General features: G+C 40.0%; 1 protein-coding gene across 5 annotated transcripts; it reads right to left on the minus strand.

Annotated features, from left to right (window-relative positions):
* Positions 1-79: 79 nt before the first annotated feature.
* Positions 80-27,084, minus strand: DAZAP1 (DAZ associated protein 1). Of its 5 annotated transcripts, none has more exons than XM_068919665.1 (13): positions 27,041-27,084; positions 26,732-26,848; positions 21,316-21,356; positions 20,690-20,856; positions 20,269-20,334; positions 19,529-19,639; positions 16,500-16,548; positions 11,846-11,928; positions 8,297-8,450; positions 6,767-6,796; positions 6,223-6,363; positions 5,403-5,585; positions 80-1,073 (listed from the first exon to the last, which is right to left on the minus strand). In XM_068919665.1, exons 2-13 carry the CDS (start codon positions 26,761-26,763, stop codon positions 901-903), a joined length of 1,230 nt encoding a protein of 409 aa, XP_068775766.1. In that variant the 5' UTR covers positions 26,764-26,848; positions 27,041-27,084; the 3' UTR covers positions 80-900. The 5 variants fall into 5 exon arrangements, with proteins under 5 accessions (XP_068775766.1, XP_068775764.1, XP_068775768.1 ...); XM_068919663.1 differs by having other exon boundaries at positions 26,976-27,048; XM_068919667.1 differs by lacking the exon at positions 27,041-27,084 and adding an exon at positions 26,976-27,036 and having other exon boundaries at positions 19,529-19,636.
* Positions 27,085-27,227: the final 143 nt, after the last annotated feature.

A 27,227-nucleotide genomic window follows, 5' to 3' on the forward strand; every position in this document is an offset into this window, starting at 1 on the left:
GGCTGCCAATTGATTTCTCATGAAAACCGAAATTCAGAAGGAACTTTTTTGTAAAAAGAAAACAAAAATGGAGACAGGCTTGTGTTTCTAATCCAAATGTACTTCTCTTTATTCAAACCAGGGGTAATCACTGGTTAGTGCAAAATGCACCTAAACCTTTTGCCTGAGGGAAATCTACATCTTAACAAGGCCTCCGTTAACCCCTAACGAAATCCACAGAGGATTTTAAAGAGTTTGAAGCACAGATCTAACGCTGCACTTCATAAGTGACTCTGTGCGTCAACAAGTCTGCACCTGCCTTGTTACCAGTTCTACACCATCAGGTAACAAAAGCAAAATACACTCAGTAGATTTCTTTTAACTCCCAGAGTTTCTGAACCATCCGCCCCACCACTAATGTCAGGAGCAAGGGGGTTGCAACTTACCCTCACTTCCAACAGTGCTAACGGAAACCCTGTTTTAAATTAAAAAATAAGCCAGCATACATAGTAGAAAATTTCTCTTAAAAATTTCACAATCTGTAAAGGTATATATTTTTTCTTTAAACATAAAAGTTTACAATATACGGTAAAACAAAGGCTCAGGAAAAATAATTTCAAAAAAAAGAAACCTGAAGTTTTGAATTAAAGCTGAAGACATTTTTAAAACCCTGTAGTTTGAACCAGTGACATTTTCTTTATTTGTGCTGATGGGTTAGAGAAAGGAAAATATTTAAAAACTGCAGTCCAAACACCCACAGCTTTGCCTTCAGAAGCCATCTCCCCCACCCCCCAAAAAATGTTGTTAGGTTTTTCTTCCATCAAGTATGTGATTGTCACAAGTTCAGAAGTCTGGGATTCCTGGGTTCAGCTGGTGCCAGATATCCCCATGTGGACAGAATTCCCTGATTGCCAGCACATGCTAGCGCCTGTAGGGGTGAAATCCTTGCACATTATGGTTCTGTCCTCGTCCAAAACCACTTCCTCCTGCAGGTGGGCCACTTGATGGTTGCACCGAGGGGCCTCCATAGGGAGGGGGTTGCTGGCTGGGATCAGAGAAACCTTGTCCAAAACCACTCAAGTCTTGTCCATATCCTGGGGAGAAGGGGAAAAAGGCAGCAGAGTAAGCTTCCATTATCATCTACACGCACGCACGCACACACACACACACACACACACACACCAGCAGAGGCGCAAATTCAAAACCCGATGCCACTCCCTCCCTGCCATGCACAGCCTTCGGACAAAACCCACAAACACCTTGGACTAACATATTGAGATAAGCAGCTGCTTTCAGTTCTTGCAGTTATCTGCATTCACGTGTAGAAGAAACAGGTAATAAGCAGAAGTACTGAACAGGTATAAAGAATGGTAGTTTTCACTTTTGATAAAATCTTACCCAGGCTGGTAGCTAAGCTATCACATTACAGCTGTTCAGATGCTTAAAGTGGTTTGCTGGTTATCTGTCAATAGCAGGCTTTTTTGCTAAAAACTAGCACTGTCAGTTTCAGCAGAGATGAAGATGTTACACAGATGTTTTTCTGAAAGTCTCACAGCTACCTCAGACTAACTGAACAGAGTTATGAGACTCTGACTTTCTGCTGTCAATTTCACCATCTTCCCTGGGAAGCCTAAAACTTCCTTTACTGAAGGGACACACCGGAGAAGGCATTCTTAAACTCCTTTTAAGGAACTACTGCTTCCTGAATATATATTTTAATTAACTAATCAGCCTCTCTTTCAAGAAAGGCTCAATTCCCAAAATCTGAACTGGAATACAATGGGCGTAAAATCGACAGAGCAGAATCCAGGAGGTGGCGAATACTGTACCAATTATACACTTTATAATGGAACCTTTGATCCAAAGTTGTCATTAAAAAGAACCAACGTTCTTCCCCTGAAACTTATTACACGGAACAGGCTGAAGTGTATTTGTGGCAAGTTCAAAGAAGCTCCATGTCAAAACTTGACCCGGCTACTGCTAACTGTGGAACGTGGCCAATACTTCTAACCTAGCAAAAGATAAGCAGCAATAAATAAGCAACTATACTGCCATTCTCCCAAACGTCCGCTACCGTGACAAACTGCATCAGGTTTCTGTCAGTTTTAAATCTGAAAGGGAACAGTGTCTCAAAGTTTATGCTAATGCACGCTGTAGATCAACAATTCTCTCATTTTTCCTCCCTCTACAGAATCAGAAGACTTCTACTCTCCTGCCACACTCTCCTTCTGCCTATTCAGTGAGGCTGTGACTATCATTCTGCAACACAATCCATATCAAAGATCAGATTCAGAATAGGTTTGCAGTAACATTCGGGGGATAGGGAGAAAGGGTGAAGATGAAAGACTTAGCTGGAACTCTTGCTGCCGATAACGAAAGACTAGATGTGCGTTAAGAACACTGAGAAATTAAGAAATTTAATAAAAATATCTTTAATTAAATACAACTCAATCATAATAGTGGCATCAGTGCAGGCTGCTTCTGTAAAAGATGGTATTAAGAATCCTAATTACTAAGTACATTTCTGCAATTCTGCTTCTCTCTGTGCAGGCTTAAGCAGGTTTAACTCTCTTAATCCAAAACAAAGTCTCTTAACATGTCTTCAGTATTTCAATTTCAAGCTCTGCCTGTCTCTCAGGACTTGCTACCGCTAATGAGCCTTAAAGCACATCTATCACAGGCTTCTTCTATTAGCTCAAAATGCTAATCCAGTCATTTTTTCATACAAAGATAAGGAAGCAACCAAAAATACAATTTAATTGTATAGCAAGGGGTGGGGCTCGGAGCGACGAGAAAAATCAAGTTATCCTCACCGTACACTGTAGTGCTATGGCACAGAGCGGTAGAAAACGGCGCTCTCGCTTTGCTTATCACAAAGGAAGCCTACAGCATAAATCCGTACAAGTACAGATTTAAGTACGTATTCTCTTGCTCTGCTTTCATGATTCCTCTTACAGCTCTTACATTGCACCAGCACTTCCCACAGTGAAGCATAGTTCCCCTGCTGTCACAGAGCACTCTACTTTCTAAATAAGCTGTGCCGACCATTGCAGTTACACTTTATTGCCTACAGAAACTGAATTCAGTTTGATTACACAAGATAAAACCTTGCCAATGCAACAACTTAGGAAGTAAACAGCAGCATTTATATTTTAGTCAAAAGTTTTCACTTCAGCCAGCTAACGAATATATAGAACTATATTGCCCTTACTGGCAAAAGTAAACATTTTTGAGCCACATTACTTCCCCCCACCCTCTTAAAAGAAGAGACCCTGCAAGAAACACAAGTTAATTTCCCAAATGCAGATATATTAAGAGCATTGGTTGTAAATAGGCACCACCTACCTAGATCTCTCACTGCTCAGCCTGACCATAAGAGTGTAAACAAAGTATTGGCGCGTAGCCTGAAGGGTCTTGAGAATAGGTACCCAGCCCTAGTAAGAAATGAGGAGACCAGGGTGACGAACCCCAAGAGAGCCCTGTACAGAGATAATTTTTTAGGGTGAGGGAGACACACCCATGTTAGTGTTTAGTTTACTAGTGTTTACATTCATCCTAGCTGTAAACATAGCAGCATTTAAGATGCTGTCAAGCCAGGACAAATCTGAAAATGCCACAACGATTAGATACCTCAGTGCCTTTTTAAAGTCTAAGTTTTATGCATTTATGTAAATACATGCAGATGAGCTAGACTGCCTTTTGTACAGCAATGCTGCTAACTAATTTGCAAACACATGAAGTGCTGAAGCTCTTAAAGTTTAAAAGATTTTACATGTAGCTTTATAAACAGGTTGACAATTCTGTTGCAATATAGAATATTAAATACCCCTATCCCTGTTAGCACTCTTGTTCATAAGCAGTTTTCAGGCTAGGAAAGCACTCCTGAAGTGAGAGAGTGACTCCACTTAACAGTATTAACAACTAACCTTCTAAATCTCCTCCCTCAAAATGCAGTACTACATACCTCTTCCTCCCTCCCCCCTCCCTCCCCACCCACTACTAAGAGTGTAACTAAAAACACTTGAAATATTTCACTGGGAAATACGGTTTCTAGAATATGCAAAAGGCAAGTGGTACTACACACGCCATATACTGGAACCCAACAATTTTTTATGGTGTCGGAAAACAGATCCTTTTTAAACTTCAATCACATCCAGAATCTTGGCTACCTGCTGAATATAAGCATTTGTGTACGGGTTCGTATTTTACTTATAGGATCCACCCTCCTTCAAAAAAAAGTCTGCAAAGAGACATGTTCTGGCAAAACAAAAAAAACTTCCTCTCGAGTCACAATGGTAAAACTTTCTATGACAGCAACTGTGTTTATGACATAACCAAATTTAAAAACATTTCAAATCCATCAACATAAGAACATATGCTTGCTTTATAAATACATCTGAAAGGCTAATTCTTTAAAAGTCTTCTATTTTGTGTTTTTTGGAACTATGAATAACATCTATTCAAATAACTTTATGAAGATGAAGTGTTCATTTCATAACGGTTTCTGCAGGCACTTTAAATGAAACAAAAAGGCATGCACTAACATAACTGGAGAACTCATTCAAGTGCAGGAACAGTAGAGTCTTAAACCATGGGCCTACTGCATGCTGGAAGTTGATTTCAGAAGTATAAACAATGCCTTCAAAAAAGGGAGTATACCACACACAGCTATTTGGATAACACTGCTCAAAAAAGGAGCGGGTGGAAGAGCAAGATGAGAACTCCCTCCCAGTTTTCATAGAGAGGAAGCAAATGTTTTAGTCAGGAGCAAACAGCTGTACTGTAACTTTTAAGTACAGTTTGCCTAGCTTAAAACATACTACATCAATGTCTTCTATCAGCTATCTGAAACAGTTATCTATACAGCACAATTAAGTACTGCCTAAATGTTATATACTTCTGACAAAACTACAACTTGAAGTAGACAGGTAAGCAACAGGGGGGCAAGGGAGGAAAAAGCATGCAGCTTGGATTCTTACCAGTTTTTACAGTTACCCTGTACTGTTCTCCTCTCAGTCAATTCTATTCTACTCTTCAAAATCTATTCTCCAATCTGTACAAACTCAGTTAAATGAAAAAGTTGACTACTAGCTCCATGAAGCTATTACAGAAAATAGTTTTAAGTACAGATTCAGGGAGAATGCAAATCAGTGACTTATCCTACCTCTGCCCAAGTCTCTGAAGACCTTTTCACAGGAAACAAACAATGCCTTGCAGTTGTTTAAGAAAACACCCTCTGGCCAGAATACTAGCTGATTTAAGGATCACTTGAGAGCTGGTGGCTGGCATTGTCATTGATAATAAGTGCCTTCAGTGTTAGTAAACTGTTTCTAAACACTGACTTTTTACCCAAGTATTATAATAAAAGAAAAGCAGGAAGGGGAGAGGGATCACTTGAGTTTATTTTACATGCAATTACTTACCAAACTGACTATAAGGGAATTCTGGCTGAGCAGTTGGGGGTTTGCTCATGTCCTGAGTTGCCTGAGATGGTGGTGGTGGTGGTGGAAAAGCTAGTGGTGTTGCCCCTGGAGTGGCAGGTGGAGGGGGTACTCCAGGTGGGGCAAACTGGTCAGGTGGAGGAGGTGGAGCACCATAACCAAAACCTGAAGCAGGAGAAAACAGAACGTGATGAAGGAGCACTAGGCACCAAATTGCGTGCGTACGAGACAGACAGGCAGACATAAGGAGGAACCCACAGAAATCCAAGATCTTAGCCTGGGTGGCGGGGGAGATATCCTGAACAAATGGTTTCATTACAGCAGAACAAGCAACGCTGGAGAACTTGGTGGTATTTTCTGCTGTCTTTTGTAAACCAGGTTGGTGACTAGCCTTTCCAAAAGACAGTCTGAGCGGGTAGGTGCTCAAATCCTATTTGCATTTCCAATGCCAGCTGCGACCTTAATTCCTTAAGCTTCTTTGAAAATCCCAGCCTGTGTCTAGCCCAGGTCACTATGCAGTAATCTCAGCTTCTCTCATAGATGTCACAATAGGAATACACAATCTAAATTCTTCTAGCAACATAGATTTAAACTAGGGAACATAACATAAATTATTGCATCCAAGAAAAAAGTAACCCAAGTAACTGACAAAAACACTTAATTTTGCTCAGAATACCCAATCTAGCCAAAGCCTCTAAGGCTAGATAAAACACAGAGGAAAAAACTCAGCCAAGAGAAAGATGCGCAAAGGACAAACTGAATTCAGTGATGGATTGTACTCAGGCGCCTGACAGCCACTTACTAAATGGTGGAGGGGTGCCATAGCCCTGTGGAAATCCTTGTGGAGGTGGGAATCCTCCAGGAGGTGTAGAGACTATGTATGAGGTAAATGGTGGTGGTGGTGGAGGAGCTCCTCTTCCTGGAGGAGGTGGTCCATATCCACCTAGAAAATTAAGAGAAACCGAGAACTAAAGCAGCTTAATAACAAAAAGCTGTAGCTTAAGTCAGCATTCTCCAGATGCGGTAAAGCTGTTTGGTGAATTTCAGACACAGTCTGGGCCTTCTATGAATTCTTACTTTGGGAAATACTTGTCTTCTGGGTAACCCTACTGTAAATAATTTCAGTTTAGAATGGAATTCCTGGATACCAAATTAAAGCAGATGGCAACAATGGCATCTATTTCAGCTCCCACTACTGATTTGTTAAGAAAAAAGCTCCATCTTCTCCTTATTCTTTCAGGACAAATTACAGAAATCCACAAATCATTATGAATTCTTAAAGGAATTGCACCCTCACTCAGTAGGATTATTTTGACTATGAAATCAGTCCTGTATAGCCTACTTACCAATTGCCTGTCCAGCTGGCACCCACATCCCTAAAACAAAACAAAAAGATCGATTTATACATGCACTGAAACTGTATTATGAATCAGGAATGGTTTGAATAGACTGGATAGCCTCCCCAGTGTCCCTTACAGATTTTTTTTTTTAATGGCCCTAACTAAAAATAGTGCGTGTGCAATTCTGAAAAGACTCTTAATCATTCAACAAATAATGCATAAAACACACAGCAATCTCCCAACTCAAACCAGAATCAGTGTTCAAGAACTGAAAGCGCACCATGTGGGAAAAAACAAAACAAAAACACAACACTGTAATAGCATTAAAAAACCCCAAAAGACTAAGAATTGCAACAGGCTATACATCCAAACCATTTTTAATACATTATCAGCTTTATCAATCAGTTATTTTTGAGATTTTTGAACCATAAACATCTCCTTTATTTGTTGCAGCATTAAGACCGATAAATGCCATTTAAGTTTTACATTAATCTTTCCCGTAGATGAGATATCATTTTCTCTACAAATAACCACACTGACAATCTAGTTTCTCAATTTGTGTAGTTCCAGATTAGCACATCTGTGCAGAATGTCAAAGCCTCAGCTGCAGCCTTCAAGTTAATAAGCACCATGGGGAAACAAGCCAGCCCTCTGTTGGGGTATCATCTATTGTAGCAATAGATGAAGCAGTGATGCTCCCTTTCCCTGCCATGGGTGAAAATTTCTCATGTATCAGCACAAGCAAGTTCTACTCTGTCAAATAGAACTCATTTATATCACCTTATTTCTCCATAAGTTATCAAAACAGTCTTTGGATTAAATTAGCATATTTATCCCGTCTTCAAAATCTTGGAAGTGGGGGAAGGTGTTATGGCAGTCAAAAGCTAAATAAGCGGCTGCTCCTTTCAGCCCTGAAGGGTTCAAGCTAAATCAAGAAAATTATATGCAGTAAGTGCTCCCCTGCACCACTGCTAGCCCCACAGCTGCTTGTTATTTTTCCAGGCTACATTAAGCAATAAAATTCAAAAACAAGACATCAATTTCTCTCTCATCCCTTTCAAATTTTACTTATAGCTTCCTCTGAAACTCACTTCAAACCTCATCACTGAAACCCCCCGTTTCATAAAAAAAAATTTAATTGGGGTCCCAGGAGGGTTACTTTCCCACAGCTGCAGAGTCACACCTTTCCCAATACCGTCTCCATATTACTGAAAAACATGCAGATTACATTTGGGGAAGGCAGAACCAAACAAAACAGGTAAAGCACTTTCTGGGACACATGCTAGACTCAGCATAACCCACTGCCTTCTGCCCTCTGTTACAAAGTTTTTTGGGGGAAAAAAGTGAAGGAACAGTCTCAGCAAACCTGGAAAGGAACAACGCACAGAATTTTAGTGCTGCTATCAGTAATCCAGCACAGAAATAGCATTGATAAAATTGGAGATACTATCATGTGCCAGTAAAACCAAACTATCAGTAAGTTTTAAAGGCAAGAATCTCTTAAGACAGTGGTTCTGAGATGCCTAAAGAAAGTACCTTGAGGGCCATATCCTTGCTGCCAGGTAGGAGGGGGCTGACCTGCCCAGCCATTGGCAGCACTTGGCATGATCCTGCTTCCCCACTGACTGGCACCTGGTGGCCCTGGAGTTTGGCTTTTGCTATCACGAGGTTCTGCACGTTTCACCTCCACCTAAACAAACAGAGTTACCATTTAGGAGAGATGGTGCAGGTTAATAAGACCCCCCTTCCCTTCACACACACCCTTAATTACACTTAAGACTACACTTAGCATCTTATGACTTATGTCTAAGTACTTAATTATTAAACTTATTAAGGCCAGTAATTTAAAATGTTTCTCAGGTACAATGTATATGATGGTAAGACATTACAAGTCCTACTATTGAGGTATTTCAAACAAAACACATCCTACAAATCATTTATTTTCCATCATAGTACGGTATTCATTTGCTTTAATCTTAAAACAGCAGTACCCTCTTACAACGGCTCTTCACTAAAAAAAAGAAAAAAGTATAATCTTTTAAATTTTAAAATGGTCTACAAATAATTTAAGGCAGGAATTGCAAAGATGACATTTTCCATAAAAAAAACTTTCGAGTAAAGAGTACGCTCTGAAAAAGGGTACTAATGCTTTAACCATTCAAAAGATGTTTGGGGTTCATTTGAAAGTTAAAGTTTAAACCCACCCCATCTAACTACAATTTCAGCTCTGCTCATACCTGAGAAACACACATTTATTTCTTTGTTTTTTCTTTTTTTTTTTCCTTTTACTTAAATTTTATTTAAATGTCTAATGGAAGATAAAGACTTACCTTCCCCAGGCTAACGCTTAAAGAATCTCAATTAACTCAAACAATGTCAGAGGGAATGGATGTGATAAGAGAATCTTACATTACATCTAACAAAAAAGTAAACAAACATGCAAGTAATAAAAATGGACAGTTGAGTCAATAAGAAGCAAATCTTCATACTGTGTTAAGTCAGTGACAAAAGCCCTCCTGTTTTTAAAATTAGTAAGCCACAGTGCTTAACTTATTTTATTCAAAGATAAAATGTCCTAGTGTTCCAAGCCATCGAGTAAGTGCATTTGACCTACTTAAAATAAGCTGCACATTCAATATAAACCTCTCAAAAAAAATCCAGTTTCTGATTTAATGAAACTCTCAGCACTCATGCATGCTGAATTAAAGTCTTTTTTATTTTATGATTAATTTTAATGGGTGCCAGAGTACAAAGAAAATAAATCTCAGTCATCAATGAGCCTGAGTAGTATGGAAAAATAAAGTATTCAGAATTCTTCCTGCCATGTCTTAAAAACCATTCATGTCAGAGAACAAACAGGAAACAGGCACAAGGCAAGGACAAAGCCCCCCACCCCCACCCTACTGCAGATGCCCCAAGGACGTTATACATGACAGTAACCAAATCTCTGTCAGCTGAAGGCCCTTCTAGAGAGGAACCAAGGGAATTTTTCAAAGGACTCAAATTAATGAGTCTTAACACATTTGCCTTGAGGGAATTCAGTTATTGCTTACAAAAGCAGAGTCCTCCTTGCAATTTTAATTTTTTCCCCCTTTTAACAACATATGGATTCATTTCAGCAATACCTTTTTAATTACCAAAAAGAAAGAGATAGCGTTTTTAAAGTAGACAGTATTAGTCAATGAAGAGAGTGGAATATCTGAATTTCATTAATCTGCACAGAAGAATTCCATTAATTTTTCAGTGCACATTTGGAAGCGGTGAACTGCCAAACTGAGGACTGGAAAATCCTTGTGCAATATTTATAGCATTGAAGTTAACATTCTACACCTGCCTAAAATCCAGTTTATACCAAAAAAAATGAGATGTTCTCCATCACTCCTATCTGAGAAAACATTGTCTATTTCTGGGGGGGGGGAGGTGGGGGGCACCTGGGAGAAGGTCATTAAGAGAAAGAATAAAAGCAACAAAACACTGTTTGACTTTGATACTGAGATTGTTTGGGAAACACTGAAGAACTCTGAAATGGCACTGATGTTCTGAGAACTGGCAGCTTAAGAGGTGACCTTTTGAAGGCTTACAAAGAGGTATCCATACTTTCCCAGGACCATTACAGTAGATGCTCTATCCTTTGTTCCTGTGTAATTTTAGCAGGCTTTCTGGTATGACCTCTCGTTTAAGTGGTTCTTTAAGTTTAAGAACATTTCAAGAAAAGATCAGAGGATGTACACAAGATACAGTCAACACATACAAATGTAAATTTACTCTTGTCAGTACATCTACACACAAATGGGAGTGTTCAGCTGTTCACAAGAGGAACACACTTGTAGTCAAGAACACACACTATGTTCTTGATTACATAAGCACACTGCTTCGTTTGCTTTATTTCCCTTTACTAAGAAATCAGCCCACCCCTCAACCTCAAGACATGTTCATAGGAATAAAAAGCATTGTTTTGAATAATTAACCATACAAATTGCATTGATATGCAAGAACATTTCATCTGCTAGCTAAATAAATGCTTATGAAATACCAGAATATAAAGACTTTAGAAGACCGTGTGAATTTTTACATTGCAAGAACTGAAGAAAAATTATAGTATTCTTGGACTTCCTTGAAATATCTTCACTCTAACAGTTTAGTAGTTTTAATGCTTATTTTAAAAATTCTGGATAAATGGCAAAGCTACAAGGACTTAAATTTTACCAGAATTTCCTGTGGTTAATTTTTCTTTCAGATGTTATGCTTTTCCCTATATAAAACTTACATGTCCTCCAACACTTTACTTTTGCTTTTATATTTTTCCACAGGTATAAGCATGTTCCTTGCTGAGTAACATCAAAGCAAGCATAAATTCCTCCCTATCAAACATCCATTTGCTGACAACACAGTATGAAGATGAAACAACCAGAGGTCACTTAACTGCATTGTGGTTAAATACTATATAGAGTATGTGGGTTTGTATCAAAGTTTCACAGTAAGTGACCCAATTTTTTTTTAAAAACCAATCCTTCATGATGTTTTCTTCTTTTTAAGTATAAGGTTATATAAGTAGATTGTCTCAAATAGCCTCAAAATTTGAATATCAAATACACATCTGAAGGAGTGGTATCTTAAACCAAGCCTTGAACAACTCAGATTTCACTGGGATTCCGAGTTTCAAACAGCTGGAAACAACAACTAACTTCTGTCCTTGCACCTATGAAGCACGTTGGCAGTGCTCAAAATAGGAGTAGTCATCATCAGTTCAATCCAATATAAGTTATGCTCAATCAGAGCAACCCCCAGGTCTGTAGCACAAGGCCTACCCCAAGTTGTTAGAGGAAAAACAAAAAAGACCCACCAGCCTAAGTTCTCAGGCTTTCAAGATCTAGGTCCCTTCTATGGGCTAGGGCACAAGCTAACTGCTTCTCTCACCTGTTTTAAGCAAACTCAGAAGACTTTCCCCATCTTCACGGGCAAAGGCTTGAATTTGGATTTACACTCTTCTCCTGCTTAACTGAATACATTTCGTTCACCAGTGAAATTGCCAGTTGCCCAAGACTTGGTTCTTTCTTAAGGTAAAATAAAACTACAACTACACACTTTTTTGCCCATGATGTCGTGAAAATGCATGTTGACAGCCTGGTCCACTGATTGTTCGTCCTCGAAAGTAATAAATCCAAAACCTAGCCAACGACGAAGAGTGAATCAAGGTAGCAGGGTGTTGTGACACAAAACAGGATGATGAACAGTATTAGGGGCGGACCAAGGGTTCAAGCAGGGGTTTCAGATAACCAAGACTTGTGTTAAATTTTCCAAAAAAAAGTCAGTCTGAGAAAATCGTAATGGATACTTTCTATAATTAGGCAAATAATGCCCCATCTTGGTTTCACACATGCAACCTACAAACTGAGCTAGTTCACTGGTTTTTAGCTTGATCTTATTCCTAACCCACCTATCAGGGGATGGAAAAAAGTGCTAGTATAGTCCTAAGCGTAACTGTGCCACATGATTAAAAATAAGGTATTTGTGGGACAGCAGATTAAAGTCAAGCAACTTTGCTGCCCCTGTCTCTGATTCAGGATTAGGATACCAAGGAAAGTCTATTCTGTCCCTGTTACCCAAAGCTGCAAAGCAACTTCCTCCCATCCCTCAACCCACTCTTTCAATTAGGGAATACTGCCTTGGAAAATAAGAGTTATTTTTGAAATGGAGCTGTTAAAAGCATGAAAAATTTTACCACTCCATGGATGAATGAGAAGCTTCAGAAACTAACAACCTAGATCAGAGGTTCTCAAGTTTTTCACATCTTATTAGAGAAAGCACTTAAGGAAGGACACTGCTCCTTCCAAACACAGCACCCTCCAGCTAATAAAGCAGCGTTGCTTATATAGAATGCAATACTTACTGTTACGTGTCTCAATCTATTTTATTTCTCGTGCCTCCTGCTGCTTTTCTCTTGAATACATACGTATACTTTCCAGCCCCTCTTTTTGCCCAAGACATTTCTATGAACTGCTCCAGATCCCCAAGGGTGTTTCATTCCCTTGTCACTTATGAGTAGCCCCAATGATGGCAACTCAGCTGGTTCCTATCTCCCAGTGGCTTTTTACAAGACAATGTGGGGGAGTGGGTGATGCCTGCAGAGGATGCTCGAAATAAGTCAAAGCCATGTGACTAGATCACTTTTTGCAGTCACACTTTGAGAACCACTGCATTAGGTTGTAGCTGCTGATACTGCCGAGAGAGTGGCAAAATAGTGGTTAATTTCACAGAACGCTGAGGCTGGTTCATGCCATCAACCACTCATTGCTGGTGTAATAACTAAATCCCAGGAAAGGTAGGAATACATGCAGTACATAAATTGTGCCATTCTTTAGATTAGCTAAGGGTAGAGCAATAAAATTAGAAAGAAAAACGAGGTGCGGCATCAAAAGCATATGGAACATGGATGCATTTCTGCTTTTCTGAAACCCAAGATTTCCCCCTTGGTTTGCATTTTGCTTTGCAGCTAGTGCTGACAGCAGCCATATATTGCTCTAAAGCGTTAAACAGAAATACAGTATCTATAACAGTTAGTGTCTCTCTAAGCTTATCCAACTGGGTTGGGTAAGCCCAAAGAGGCCTATTGTAGAGAAGGTTTATATATAAAAAAAATACACAAAGATACAGGCCAAAATAGATTCCAGCAGATCAAATTCTGCTGTCAGCAACAAGAGCAAAAGACATCACTAAAATAAAATAAAAAGGAAAAAACTTAGCATTTCCCACACACAAGAGACTGGCAGTATAAACGAAGTTTTGTTGATCTGTGATGAAAGCAGCCTCAAAATTGAGAGCAGCATTTCATCAAAATATATTTGTCTGAGGTTAACTAGAATTCTAAGTATTAGAGAAAAAAGAAAAGTATTTATATTAAAACACACACTTAGTATTACAGCATTGTATCTAAAAAGGCATGGGAAAGAAAACTGATGGATATCATCTACACACAAAGGTTGCTCCTTTAGCTTTTTGCAGAGAAGATTCAAGGAGGGGGAACAGACTGAGGTACTGGGATGTGGTTTGGAAGAGGGAGAAGGAAGGAGAAGTCGTCATTGAGGAAGCCAGTAAAGAAAAAAAAAAAAGCATACAAAAAAGGGACAAGCACCACAGGATAAGGAGCACTGAAGAAATCAGAATACAATATACAGTAAAATTCCAGGAACATGAAATTTGACAATTTTAAAATACTGTAAAAGTGACAAAGTATATTGTCCAGCAGCTTTTTTTTTTTTTTTGAAGGAAAGGACTTTATTGAAGATTAGAGTAACAAATTGCATTTAGAAAGAATCCAAGCGGACTAAAAAAACAGAGCAATTAAATTGGGTTGGAGCCAACAGGAAGAGTGGAACACAATAAAAACCTGTAAATTACTTCACTGTTGTTGGTTTAGTCAACAATAGAAAGCATGAAAAGCAAAGACTACAACAAAGCTAGTATTTCTTTTAAGGTGTAACAAGTTTGGCTGTGCTTTCACTTGGGACTCGGAAAAGAATTTTGATGAAATACAGCTTGCAGGAGAGCTAACGTGAGTAGGTGAGGGATTGTGAGTAAGCAAAGACAAGGCTTGGGTGCTGAAGACACAAGATTACCTCAAGTGTATCACTAGCTCACATACTAGCTGAGAATCTGGTTCCCAGTGTTCTTGTAAGAAGCTGAAGGCACAAAAATGCTACCAGGGATTAGTAACGGCTAACTTTGCCCTCCTCCTATCAGCAAACTAGTAAAACAACATGCAGTAAATCTGTTCCAAATGTAAGAATGGTAAAGCTAACAGAGGAAGGTAAAAAATCAGAATGACGAGAGTGGAAAACAGCAGTGAAGTGGTCTTTTAAAATTTAATATGCAGTCACTGAAGGCATCACATTCAAAGGACAAGCGTATAGACTGAATAGCATTCTACATGTAACAGAATGCCGAGCAGAAAGAGAAGGCAAGATAAAATGTGTTCCGCGATGCACAAACAGGAATACTGAATATAAACTGAGGAATTTTTCCTAGCTTTCTCCGAGAGACTAGCAAAGCCATTTTTGGAGATGATGGCCAGTTACCACACAAGGAAAAGGAATCTAACAGAACAAAAATGAAAGTCCACAGGATTCAAGACCACTATTTAAGAAGCCAGAGGAATAAAAGGAGAATATTCTGCAGTACATTGCACACTTCAATAATTGAAGACAGAGAGGTTTTCAAATCTGAACACATCAGACATTTCTGCTTTAAACTACAACTTTGTGAGCGGACCAGAAGCCTTCTAGGTTTTTGTTGTTGTGTTGTTGTTGGGTTTTTTGGGTGTTTTTTTTTGTTTTTTAAGTATAGTTTTAAGCAGGAGAAGCCATTAATCCAGGCCAGGTGTGATGTTTTAGTACCTTTTGCTCAGAGGCTGCAAGCCTGGGATAAATATTACAAAGATACAGATGATGCAATAATTACTGAAATGTTTCAAAATCTCAGCCACAAATTACACTCAGATGCACTTATCTTGGTCCCCATTGCCTCCCCTATTTAAAATGAGACGCTCTAGAGCATTTCAATGGATGAATTTATGTTCTGCTTAAATAGAAGATATCTGTTGAAAGAGGATTAAGATAGCTAAGGCAAGAAAACAAAAAACAAATATATTGAAACTTCGTTTACACTCCAATAAAAGACAAAGCCCGTCCCTCCTCTGACTGTGGAACTGGCCTGTACCTCTGTGATAAATTATCACCTAGAGAGAAGAAATCTAAAGAGATATCGTTAATCACAGTCAAACAATTCACAGAGAGAAAAAGAAAAAAAAGGAACTTACTTAACATTACCATACTTTACTATGAAACACTTAAATATGTCACTAAGGATGTATGTCTAAATTAAAAATAAAACTAAGACTTAACAGCTTAATAAATATGAAGGGAAGAATATATTCTTAATAACGAGTCAGAGGAGAAATGAAAGTTCAGATGGCAAACTATTCTCTAGCATGTAGAACATGCTACAGGGTGGCCAGTGCAACTAAGCTTCATGTACTTTTAAAAATATTGCCTCTTAATTGTCAAACAGATGACTGATGCAGTGAAAGGTGGATGACATGAAACTTGCTTCATATTTTGTCCAAAGGTTACAGACTTGATTAAATAGCCCAGTGAAACTTCCAGCTGATTTTTTTTTCCCCCTTTAAAAAAAGCAGTCTAGCATACAGGCACTACATGTCCCATTCAAAATATACATTTCAAAAACAATTTCACGTAATTTTAAGTGCTTTTCTTGAATTTCAGGTGAAGCCATTTAACCAAAACAAAAAGCATTATGGATGGATTCTGTTCTAATCTTATGTTCAGAAGTACTCTGAATTGGAACACCACCCCCCCCCCCATGCAATTACAGACATCAACATACCTTTCATATGGAACTGGAAGAAAGTCAGTTTGCTGATTCCCCCCCCCAGTAGTACCTTAAACCACAGGAGTGGCTCAAGTATCAAATTTCATTCCACTAAGAACCAGCAAAGAAACAAAAATGAATATGAAACATTTGACTTTAAATGCACAGATACCAACTGAAGCTGTAGATGAAGAGTCTAATATTTAAAGTGGTATTTGCCCAGTGAAATATTCTTTTTTCCTGAGGCAACATAGAAAAAAAAATCTACCTTTTCTGATGGTGTGAAATAGTTTGCCATCTGACTATAGGAGAGTATGAAGAAATTTCAAGGACAAACTAGATCAGCCTTTACCTCGGGGCCTCTGTTTCTCTGCGTCATAGATCATTACAACTTCAGTGACCTGGAAGAAAGAAGAGAAATTCTACTAACTATGCTACCAGGGGAGCATTATAAGCAGTTACTACAGGCTGGTTTCCCACACTCTATCCACAAAGTGCAATTAAATGCTCGATGTAGCCATCGATACCAGTCTGTCATAGCACAGTGCAAATAAATTGGAAACGTTGCTCTGTGAGTTCATCTGTTCTAAAAAACCCCCAACACTGCTACGTTTTTGCTTTTTTAAGGTCTCATCACACTTCAGATTTTAATTTTAGCATTAAGGTCGTTAAACTGTTTATACTCACACTATCGGCCATAGAAAACCCTGAAGGTATGTTATTCAACACTCCATTCATCAGCATAACTTCTTAAACGACTACTTTTTCCATTTTCAGACATTTTTACCTTCACTCTGAAAAGCAGCTTTAACTACAAGCACATTAACGAAGTTGCCCAGTTTTTCTGAATTGCTTACTAGCGTGGGGCAGAGTACCAATTAGAAACTGACGCCTTGCAACTTTTTTTTGTAATGCTGTTTAAACTACAGATGACCGGTATCAGCCTGTATTTAAATACATTAAAAAAAACCAAACAAACAAAAAATGGGAACTGCAAGTTTTTCAAGGACTTAAGTCACCTCAAGGCTCAAGCAACTACTTTTTGCGACTAAACGCCCATATACAAGTTTTAGGTCAAAAATGAGCAAGTATCCAATACAGAGAGATGCAGAGAACAGGTGCACAGCAGATCAGTACTTCAGTGATGTACACTTGAACCTGTCTCCTCAGTGGGCTCTGAAGCCAACAGACTTATTGATTCGTGAGCAAGGGTCTACTCTCCAAGACAGAGACAAAAGCATGAGCAACACAGGAGGAAGGCTTCGCAAAAGTGCCCCCCACAAACTTAATTGTGTCAACAGTAACTCAACAAATCCAATTAAACTCTGAAGAGTTATCATGCAAAATTCAAGCAGAACGCACAGAGTCTCTACTCTGCACTGAACGCAAAGCCTAGGACAACTGTACCCTACTGATAAGACCGCTCTATTTTGCAATTTACAAAAAACCACTAGAGTTTAAAAGCCATTCCAGGGATGCACAACATGAGCAGTTAGCTAGTTTTGTATTGTCTTGTGTCTAACATTAAAACAAAACTGCTTCTTTCTCAAAAATGTTTTCAGAATAAGTATGACTATGAGCTGTAATGTAAACAAAAACAGAGATGCAGCATTTTAAAGGCAATCTTAAAATGCTCAAAGGCCTTTAAAGTTTACAGATGCAAAAAGCTGTCATAAAACGTGTCCGGTCTCATAGAATCGTATCTTCACCTTAAAGTCAATTTCTCTTTGAATATTTTTACCTGAATCGCATGAATTACCTTAAAATCTGATGCAAATTCATGTTTTACTGACAATTGAAAAATACACTTTTCAAGTTCTTATACCACACATACTCACTTGAATATATCCTACGGGATGCTAATGACTGAGATTTATCCCCATTTGGGGCTTAACTGGGTTGTTAAGCCACATGGCAGTGCCAGACTTTTTCCCCCTCTACTGGCCTTTTTGGATCCCCTTCGTCACATAGGTCTTTGGTAATTTCCATCTCTGAGAATCAGAGCTTGCCTTCTGTCTCTTCACTCTGTGGCCACAAAACATATAAGATCTCCTACTTCTTCAGAGAGGCTTGAATGAACATATCTCATTAAGAACACTACATTGACTTCCCAATTTCTATACTATTGTTAAAGTTCTACTACTTACTTTTAAAGGCACTTACACTTAATGGCTGTTGCCTTCTATAATTGGTGGAACTTAACCCTGTATCTCCCAAGCCATCCAGAGGTCAGAATTGGAAAGCCATTAGTCTGTGAGGAAGAGCCTTCAGAAATTACGTTCCACAACTGTGGAACACGCTCCCCATTTTTATTTATAACCCTCAGTCTGTTGCAGCTTTTCAAACTAAAGAAACAGGTGTTAGCCATTGCCTTTTACAGTATTTTTTTGAAACGATCTTAATCAAAAAATAAGTACAGTACTGTTGATAAGCTTATCCCCTTGAAAAAGGGATCAACAAATCCTTTGCTGCTACTAAGAAGAGACCGTAATGAAAGGTGATTTTTTTTGACTTAAAGAAAACACTAAAGACCACTCGAAAGATGGCAAGTTCATTCCCATTGTGCAGTAAGATTGTCTGAGTTAAATTCAAGACCGTGCCAATCTAAGTATTTGAATTTTTTTTAATTCATAGCCGAGTTTAGCAATTTAGTTTAGCAATTTACCTCTTAAACAGAAAAGGGGAACAACAGTAGGGATAAATGGGAAACTAAGACTAATTAGAAACAAATCTGAAGACATACTCCTTTCAGTTTGAGGTTCTACAATTAAAGACAGTTATATGAAGAATAATTACATAAATAGTTTGCCATTTGTTTGATCGGAGATTCTAGGGACAGAATAGAACTCAGCTGATTTCAGATGATGTTTTAAAAGCAGCCAGTGTTATCAAAACAATGGCAGGAGACTGCAAAATTTAGCTTATCTGCACACTTAAGGAAAAGGTTCTTAGACATAAGCTCACTGAAGTATTTGCTGTTCCAAGGATGCAACAAAAAGCTTTCACAATCACAGAGCTGTAAGTCAGGGAACAGTTCTAAAGAGCAGTAACTATTCTCAAAGTCATCTAAACTCAGGAAGGTTCTTTCTCCCTTCGCAAGAGGGGAACAGAATAACGTAGCATCAGGTAGACTTAAAACTAGAGGAGACAGAAGACACAAAGTTACATGCATCAGAGCAATAGATTTTGACAAACAGCAAGAGACACTTCAAGATGATGAATGGTTATTACACTTTATCACAAAACGCTTCAATATGTCACTGCAGTAGTTTGTATAAATTAAACCAAAATTTGACAGCTTGACAAAATCTGAGAAAAGGCAGTGGGGAGGGAAAGCCTCTCGTAACTGACTGATAACTGCCATCCTTCTGAATGACTCACCACTCCGAATTTCTTGAAGTATTCCCTGAGCTCAGTCTCGCCACAGTTATGAGGAATCCCACCAACAAAAATTTTATTTGATTTATTGTTATCACTCCTGGATCCTTTCTGCTAAATCAAAGAGGGAAAAAAAATCAGTCAGTAAAGTTGGCTACTTTATTCATTTTACACTTAAATTTGAATAACGACCTTGGTGGGGAGCAATCTCCAGGCTTGAAGCCTACTATTTGTTAAAGTGAAAGAAGGAATTTAGTGTTATCAGCTATAACCCACTCTTTTATTGGGAAGCTCAGAGAATTAGGAACAATGTTCTGAGGCTATTTACTCATTTTCTAATGATCTCTTCTTAACCTGCAGACTACGAAGTAGGCTGGAAGAAGATCTCGGTCCTGCAAGTGGACTTCCAGACACTTAGCTTCAAAATTTGAAGAACTCAACTGAAACTACTGCTGATAGAAAATAAAAATAAACAAAAAACCCCACCCCACACACCACCGAGTTTTGATCGGCCATCATTAACCCAAAACGTTCATGAACAATTGCATTGTACTCGTGGTCTTACCACGAACATCTAGATAAAAGTTATTTTTCAGAACGGCAATTTACATTTGAGGCCTGCATACTGACTCTCAATTTTAAGGTAAGGATATAATCCAGATGAATTCACTTCAACTGCTAGAAGCCTAGCCAAAATTTGGGAAACAGGTACGTATCAATACAACAAAAGTGTCTTTCCTTACCCATCCTTCCTTCGGCCGTGTCCTTTCTGGTTGCATCCCCCTAGGTGTACATGGCTTTGGATCAATCTGGAAGAAGTTGCAGTTTGGTCAGTTCTGAGCATGCAGATTATTTTGTTCTAAAAAGTTATGTTTAAGGCAGCCAAACACAGCTCTGCTAAAATGCAACTCCTCTGATGAAAGCCCTCCCCATACATTGCTTCCACAACGTGATACAAATCATAGTTAAAGCTGTCTTACAATAAATAATCAACACCAACAGTCAGGTAACTTTCACATTATCCAGCCTGCAAATAAGACATTACAATTTAAAATAGATCTTTAAAGCATTGGCTGGGGGGGGGGGGGGGAAGGGGTGCCAGCAGCACAAATCAACACACACACACACACACAGCCAAACAGATAACACACAACAACAACTTACATTTCGGCCATCTAACGTATGAGGTCTACTGGCCAGTACTGTTCCAACACAGTTGGGGTCTTTAAATTTGACAAATCCAAATCCTCGAGACTGGTTTGTCGTTTTGTCTTTCATTATTACACAGTCTACAACTTCTCCATACTGAGAGAAGTAGCTACGAAGAGTTTCTGTTAAAAAAAGATATATTAAACGGAACCAAATATTAACTTTATCAGGCTATACTCCTAATTATGAGGTAAAATATAAGCAAACAGCTAAGCAAATCCAAAATTATCTCTTAAATTTTTCAATTTTACTTCCTCTAAACAAATGGTATATTGCCCTTTAATTTCATTCAGGCAAGAGAAAATAACATCCTAGCAAATCAATGCCCTGAAAGAGCTGTCATTTTCTAATGAGTTGACAAAAACTTCAATACCAAACACTAGCAGAAAATATGAGAAAGTAATTAACGTACTTTTCCACTCTCTTTACAGAAAATTTTATGAAATAACACAGAACAGCAATAACCTCATCCAAATTTTCCTTTTCCTATGGCAGTATTATCTGATGAAAAACTAAATACATGTACAATATTTTGTTCTTCATAAAGGACTGGCTCAACGACTGTAGAATACATAGCTTACCTTGCGTTGTACTCCAGTCCAAGCCACCCACAAACAGTTTTCTGCAATTGAAGGTTGAAAAGGGTGAATAGGGTGCTACACAGAAGATGCATCATTTTATGTAACAAAGTAGTCAGCTATTCTGAACAGCTCTGGCAGCCCTGAAGCCTCCAAAATATATTGTAATGCCTATTCTTCGCAAGAAAGACACTGTTCTTTGCCATAACCACCTTCTGTTTCATGAAGATTCACATAAAACTCAGGCATTCATTTTATGCACCACAAGCATGAACAGAGGACTGTAGGCTTATTCCAAGAACACATTATTTTATGAAAAGAGAAGACATCAGAAAAACAGAAGTTCCTCCAACTTATTTCTAGGTGTTTGAGGAAGCAGGGTTACTTTGAGAAAGCACTATGACAGCCAAATGAGGGGGGGGGGAAACCCATCATCCTAAGCACATTTACCTGCTCTTTTGGGGCAGATGGGAGTTCCAGCATGGAACACTTCACAGTACAGAAAGTACAATGTATCACTGTAATTTATTGAAAAACGATCCAAGAACAACTTCATTATGAAGTGGCTTTACTGGGTTAAACTTTTTTTTTTTTTTTTCTTCCCTACCCCTCTTCCCCCAAATCCAAAATGAGGTGTCTGGACTCCTGACAAGGCTTGGATCATTAGCTCCAAGTCATTTTCCCAACTTCTCTTAGCAACAGAACAAACAAGCAGCTGCAGGGTCCACGCAGTTCCAATTCAAGGACCAAAACAGAACTCATGACTTCTGATAAAGCAAATTCACAGAAAAACAGATACTTTAGTTTAAGTAACTAGTTCCATTCACTATTTTAATCCCAGATTAATGATCAAGAGGTGTGTATGTGTTAGGCTCTGAAACAAAGTTCAAAGAACAGCAGTTTGGGCTGTCCTAGATCCATTTGCTACCAAACATTGATCATAAGAAAGATTACTGACAATCTAATTAAGTGAAAAAATTATTTTGCCATTCAGGCATACATCAGCAGTGCAGTTACTATAGCCCTTTGTAATAAGTATTGCAGCAAAAACAATGCCAGACGCTAAAATTTACACTTTTGATGTTTCTGTCTCCTACATTTAGGGGTACCAGAACATGAAAAATAATGTTAATGATTATTAAACTTATTTTATACCAACTTGAAAGCACTAAGCAATAGAATGCATCTGCCCTAGAATATGATGTGGCAAATTTTCATGTGCCATTATGGTCAAAGCCCAATGAGAATCACAACTAAAAGAAATTAAGACTCCACACTAAAGGATGCTGCACTAGATGCAATAATTGAAGATTCAGGTATATACTATACTTTCTATATTTCCTTTCCTTTTTACACAATATACAGTTAGAGAATATGAATTTCTTCCACCCTCAGATAAAAAAGCTTAAATTAGCCCTCAGGCTTCCTTGCCCCTGCATTCTCCAACAAAGTACTGGCCTGGCAAAGAAAAGTCCTCAAACTGCTAATTAAAGCAAAAACAAAACTTCATCCATTTCCTTGTATGTGTTACTTCTTCACTCATCTAGAAAGACAAGTCAGTTTTACTTTTGTTCCATCATCTTCTAGTTAAATGAAAGCAAAACTACAAAGTCCAAGCCTAAGAGATGGCAGGAAAACTTGTGAGGCAAGCAATAAGTAGCAGAGTAGCATTAATTCAATAACTATTTGTGAAACCATCTTATAGACACTAGTTCAGAGATATTGCCAAACATACGAGAAAAGTTATAGATAAACCTGAAATGAACACCAGACTTGAGACAAATCTGAGTCAACACAATCTTCTTTTAACAAAAAAAAAAAAAGAAGTCCAAATCTGCACCCTACATCATGTTAGGGCATGCCAAAATACAGGGATAAGTGTATAAAAGACAAGTGGTAAGATGCTAGACTGCCTGCTTTGCAATTCTTTATCAACTTTATTTTGCATGGAAGTTCTGTCACACCCTAAATTACTCTATAATTAAAAGTTAGTTCAAAGCCACCTCAAAGTTTGGTCCTTTTTAGCAAGAAGCACCAACTTAAAAGCTCTTCTGCTAATACTTTTTTAGGTCTATATATACAAATGCTGGGATAGTTTATCCTTGTAGGATGCCCTCTATTGCTCTTCTGCTTTTGTCTTCTATTCTCCCTCAGATGGAGCAGAACTGCAACTGAGCTGAGGGCGGGAAACATGTACCTCAAAAGAGGTAATTAAGGTGCTCCCTTTTTCATTCACAGCTAAGAAAAATACTGTTCAAATGTAAAATAAACTTAACTTCCTCTCACCTGGCTTTTTTCAGAAGCAGCTAGCTGCAGTAAGAAAATAGCCACTCCCCTAACAGCAGCTGCCAAGAGAGAGCGGTCATCTTAATTCTGGCGAATTCACAGAGCATCAGTCAAGCGAAAGCCTTGCAACTAGGAGCTCCCGGGTAGCAGGGTAGCTTAGTGAACTTTGATTCATTTTACTGTGGCATTTCATCATATAATGACCGTAATGCAACAACCAATAACAAATAAAACAATGCCTTAAGAGTGCAGGTTTACCACATATGAAAATAATGGATGACTAGATTTAACATTACATTGTACACACAAACCTTGTTCCATCCAGGCAAGTTTTATTTCTAAGTCACTAAATAGATGACATAAGCCTCATCTTTCCAAAAGAAAAAAAAAAAAAAAAAGGGACCAACGGTCAAGCACAGATCATCAGAGGGGCCTCTTAAGCAGTGCAGAAAATAATTTAACTGATAACACATGCAATGGACATTACAATTTTTGCATTGTTGTAGCAGACATTGGCTGCATCTACTCTTACATTATCATAACTCATCTGATAATAGCACAAGCAGAACATGTGAGCCGTTACTACCCAATGCTTTCTGAAAGCAGACCGACTCAACATAGACTAAAATGTCCAGTCCCTACACAACCATTTCCATTCCAAACTGCAATAGTAACTGAACAAGTTACATGAAAGTCTTTTCTACTCGCATGTTTCACAATGAGAAGTTTTTCATAAGGTAGGAAAACTCCCCCTCACCTGCCATCTACTGACAAAGATCTCGTTTGTGACATGAGTTCAAGAGAGCCTATTCAGTACCAATATATTTTCAGCAACAGGTCATTTTCTAGTGACAGCAAAACAGAAGACTGCTCTTCATCCAGCACAGACTGATATCACCACACTTCCTGGCAGCCTCCACAACCATCCCTTTCTTATATTTCATCCCTGCATACAGGACACATGCAAAAGTCTGTTCTTTCTTGTGCTATCAGTTTTAGGGAACAGTAAGTTCTGCAAAAAATAGCTTTGTTTCCTAATAACACAGAAAACCTTAAACTCAATATAGCATTAAATCAGCTATTTTTTTCCATGCAGCCCATGAGTATGGGTTAGCTGTTTTCTTGATCAATCATAGGTTGGGATTTTCTTTTTTTTAACTGAATTTGACAGCTTGGTACAAAAGATCAATTTAAAATACCAGATGCAGTTCTGACAGAACATCAAGCTGCCTGCAAGGAAGGACTCCCCCCTGAAGTTAACGGTCAGTGAAACCTCCCAATTCCATTATTAATTATTTGTAGTCATCCTACCTACATTTAAACAAACAACAAAAATAGGGTTTAATGCATTGCTTCTATTTATATGCATACTATAGAATGCCAAGAGTCTGGACTATCCTGGCCTTCAATTCCATGATGGATTGGTTTGATTCCACTGAGCAAATGCAAAATAGTGAACTAATCCACCTGCCTAATACAAGTAACTACACTATTTATTATTATTAGAAATAATATTATGCAAGATAGCTGTCAGAAGCAAGACAGTTGTATGAAATAATAACACTGGATGACTGCTCGTTCTCCTCTGTTCATCTTATATCCTCAATCTGCTCTTAAGGTCTTAGGTGCGCTGCCTCCTGACCTACAAAACTTTTTGTTCAAAAAAGGCTGGTAGTTATTAAAATTATGCCATCAGTTTGAGTCTGCCGAAATCATTGTCCTCATACCTACTTATACCACCCTCAAAAACACACACCTTCATAAAGCTACGTATTTATAGAATGCAATGTTAGAAGGATGCTATTGTCCATCTTCAACTGAATTTAAAGCAATTCCTCAGTCTGATGAGAATACAAAACACTAGCCAGAGTGCTTTGGACAGAGCTTTCTGAGATCTTGCACACTATTTTACCCAAGAACAGCACGCATAGTAAAACAGTAAGTGAAAGAAATCAATAAGTACAGTTTATCTGAAGAAGCAGCATTCATCACGAGTGCTCAGTTCTACAGTGTAAACTAGAATAATTACTTTTCAGAAGTTATAGTACGTATAGTAAGCGTTAGTAAAGTTTCATGAACCCATGTTTTCCACTTCAACCATTTCCTATCAAAACTTTGCTTGCAAATTTATTCTTTTCTCCCATAAACAAATCTGTCACTGAAACAGTTTATTTCAGAATCAGTAAGAAAGCATGAAAAGATATTCAAAAGGAGCTGAAACTCACAGAAGCACAAACTCTTTGCCTAGGCAAAATTTTCCGCTACTGTGATTAACATCTATCATTTTTCTTCGCACAGTTCCAGCGAGTTCTACAGCGCCAAGTCTACAGTGTTATAATTTAAGTATTACTAGGTTTGGAATGCATCACTGAGGTACAATAATACCAATTACATCCTAGAAGGACTAGGATCATATCGGGGTAACCTGCTTAAGTAACCCAGGAAGGCCTTCAAAGTAAAATCAGGTTCTTCTGTTTGAAATTTAGCTTGGTCTCAAGGACGGCTAACAAGGGTGTCATCTCTCGGCGAACGGGAAGTTTAAGAGAGCAGCTGTGCACAGCACAATGGCTCCTCTCTGCAGGGCAGGGAGGGAAGAGAGAAGACTTCTCGCTTCAGTCTTTGTCCTGCCGCTCTTCCCCTGAGGGGCGAAGGCCTCTGCCCCCGGTCGGGGGCAGCTGGCCCTCAGCCCGCTCCCCCGGACAGGGGAAACCCTGATGAGTCACCACCCGCCCGGCACCGGGGCAAAGTCACCCGCGGGTTTTACACCCCCTTTTCCACATCGATTTGGGGAGTGGGGGGGGGAAGCCCCCCTGAAGGAGGAGCGGGGCCCGGCGGAGGCGCCGCGTCCCGGGAGCGCCGCGCCGGTGACCTTGGGCCGCGCGCACCTGCCGCCGCCGCCGCCCGCGCGGGCCGCCCGCCGGTCACGTGGGCCCCGCTCCCGGTCCGCAGGGACCCAGCATGGCGGCCGGGCCGGCGCGGGGGGCGGGCGGGTGGGGGGGGAAGCTCCGCCCCCGCGCGGGCCCGCCGCAGCCTTCACCTCAGGGGAGGGAAGGGGGGGCGCTGGACCCCCGCCCCTCCCCCCGCCTCGCGCCTCCTCACGAGGCCGCCCCCCCCTCCCCCCGCTCCTCCTCACCCGATCTCGTCGGCGCCTCCCACGCTGTTCATGGCGGCGGCTCCTTAGCGGGATCCGGGGCCGCGCCCGGCTCTTCCTCCGGCGGCAGCGGCGGCGGCACCCGCCGAAGGTCGCGGGCTGCGGGCGGGCACTCCTCGCCGTCCAGCCGTCCCCCGTCCCCCCCACCCCCCCCGGCGCTCCCCGAGCTGCGCAACGGCCGCCCCCGGCCCCCCCCTCCCCGCCGCCGCCACCGCCGCCCGCCCGCCTGCCGCGCGCTCGCGCTCCCGCTCCCGCTCCCCTCGGCGCCGCCAACCGCCGCTGCGCGCGCACCTGCCCTCGCTACGGGGTCTCCGGGGCCGCGCCTAGGGAGGGGCGGGGCGCGAGGGCGCGCGGGGGACGACGGGAAAGGCAGTCCGCGGCCCGCCCGGCGGCCCCCTCGGTCCTACCGCCCGCCTTGCCCGCGCGCCCGCCCCGGCCTGCCCGCCCCGGCCGCGCGCAGCGCCGTGCACAGCGCCGT

This window comes from Struthio camelus, chromosome 26, assembly GCF_040807025.1.
Source record: "Struthio camelus isolate bStrCam1 chromosome 26, bStrCam1.hap1, whole genome shotgun sequence".
Classification (NCBI taxonomy): Eukaryota; Metazoa; Chordata; class Aves; order Struthioniformes; family Struthionidae; genus Struthio; species Struthio camelus.

Coding starts and splice junctions, on each gene's coding strand:
- DAZAP1 (XM_068919665.1), bottom strand. CDS start 26,763: ATGAACAGCGTGGGAGGCGCCGACGAGATCGG. Junction 16,549..19,528: donor ACTTCAAGAAATTCGGAGTG/GTGAGTCATTCA, acceptor TCTTTCTTCCAG/GTCACTGAAGTTGTAATGAT. Junction 6,797..8,296: donor GCAAGGATATGGCCCTCAAG/GTACTTTCTTTA, acceptor GTTTTGTTTTAG/GGATGTGGGTGCCAGCTGGA.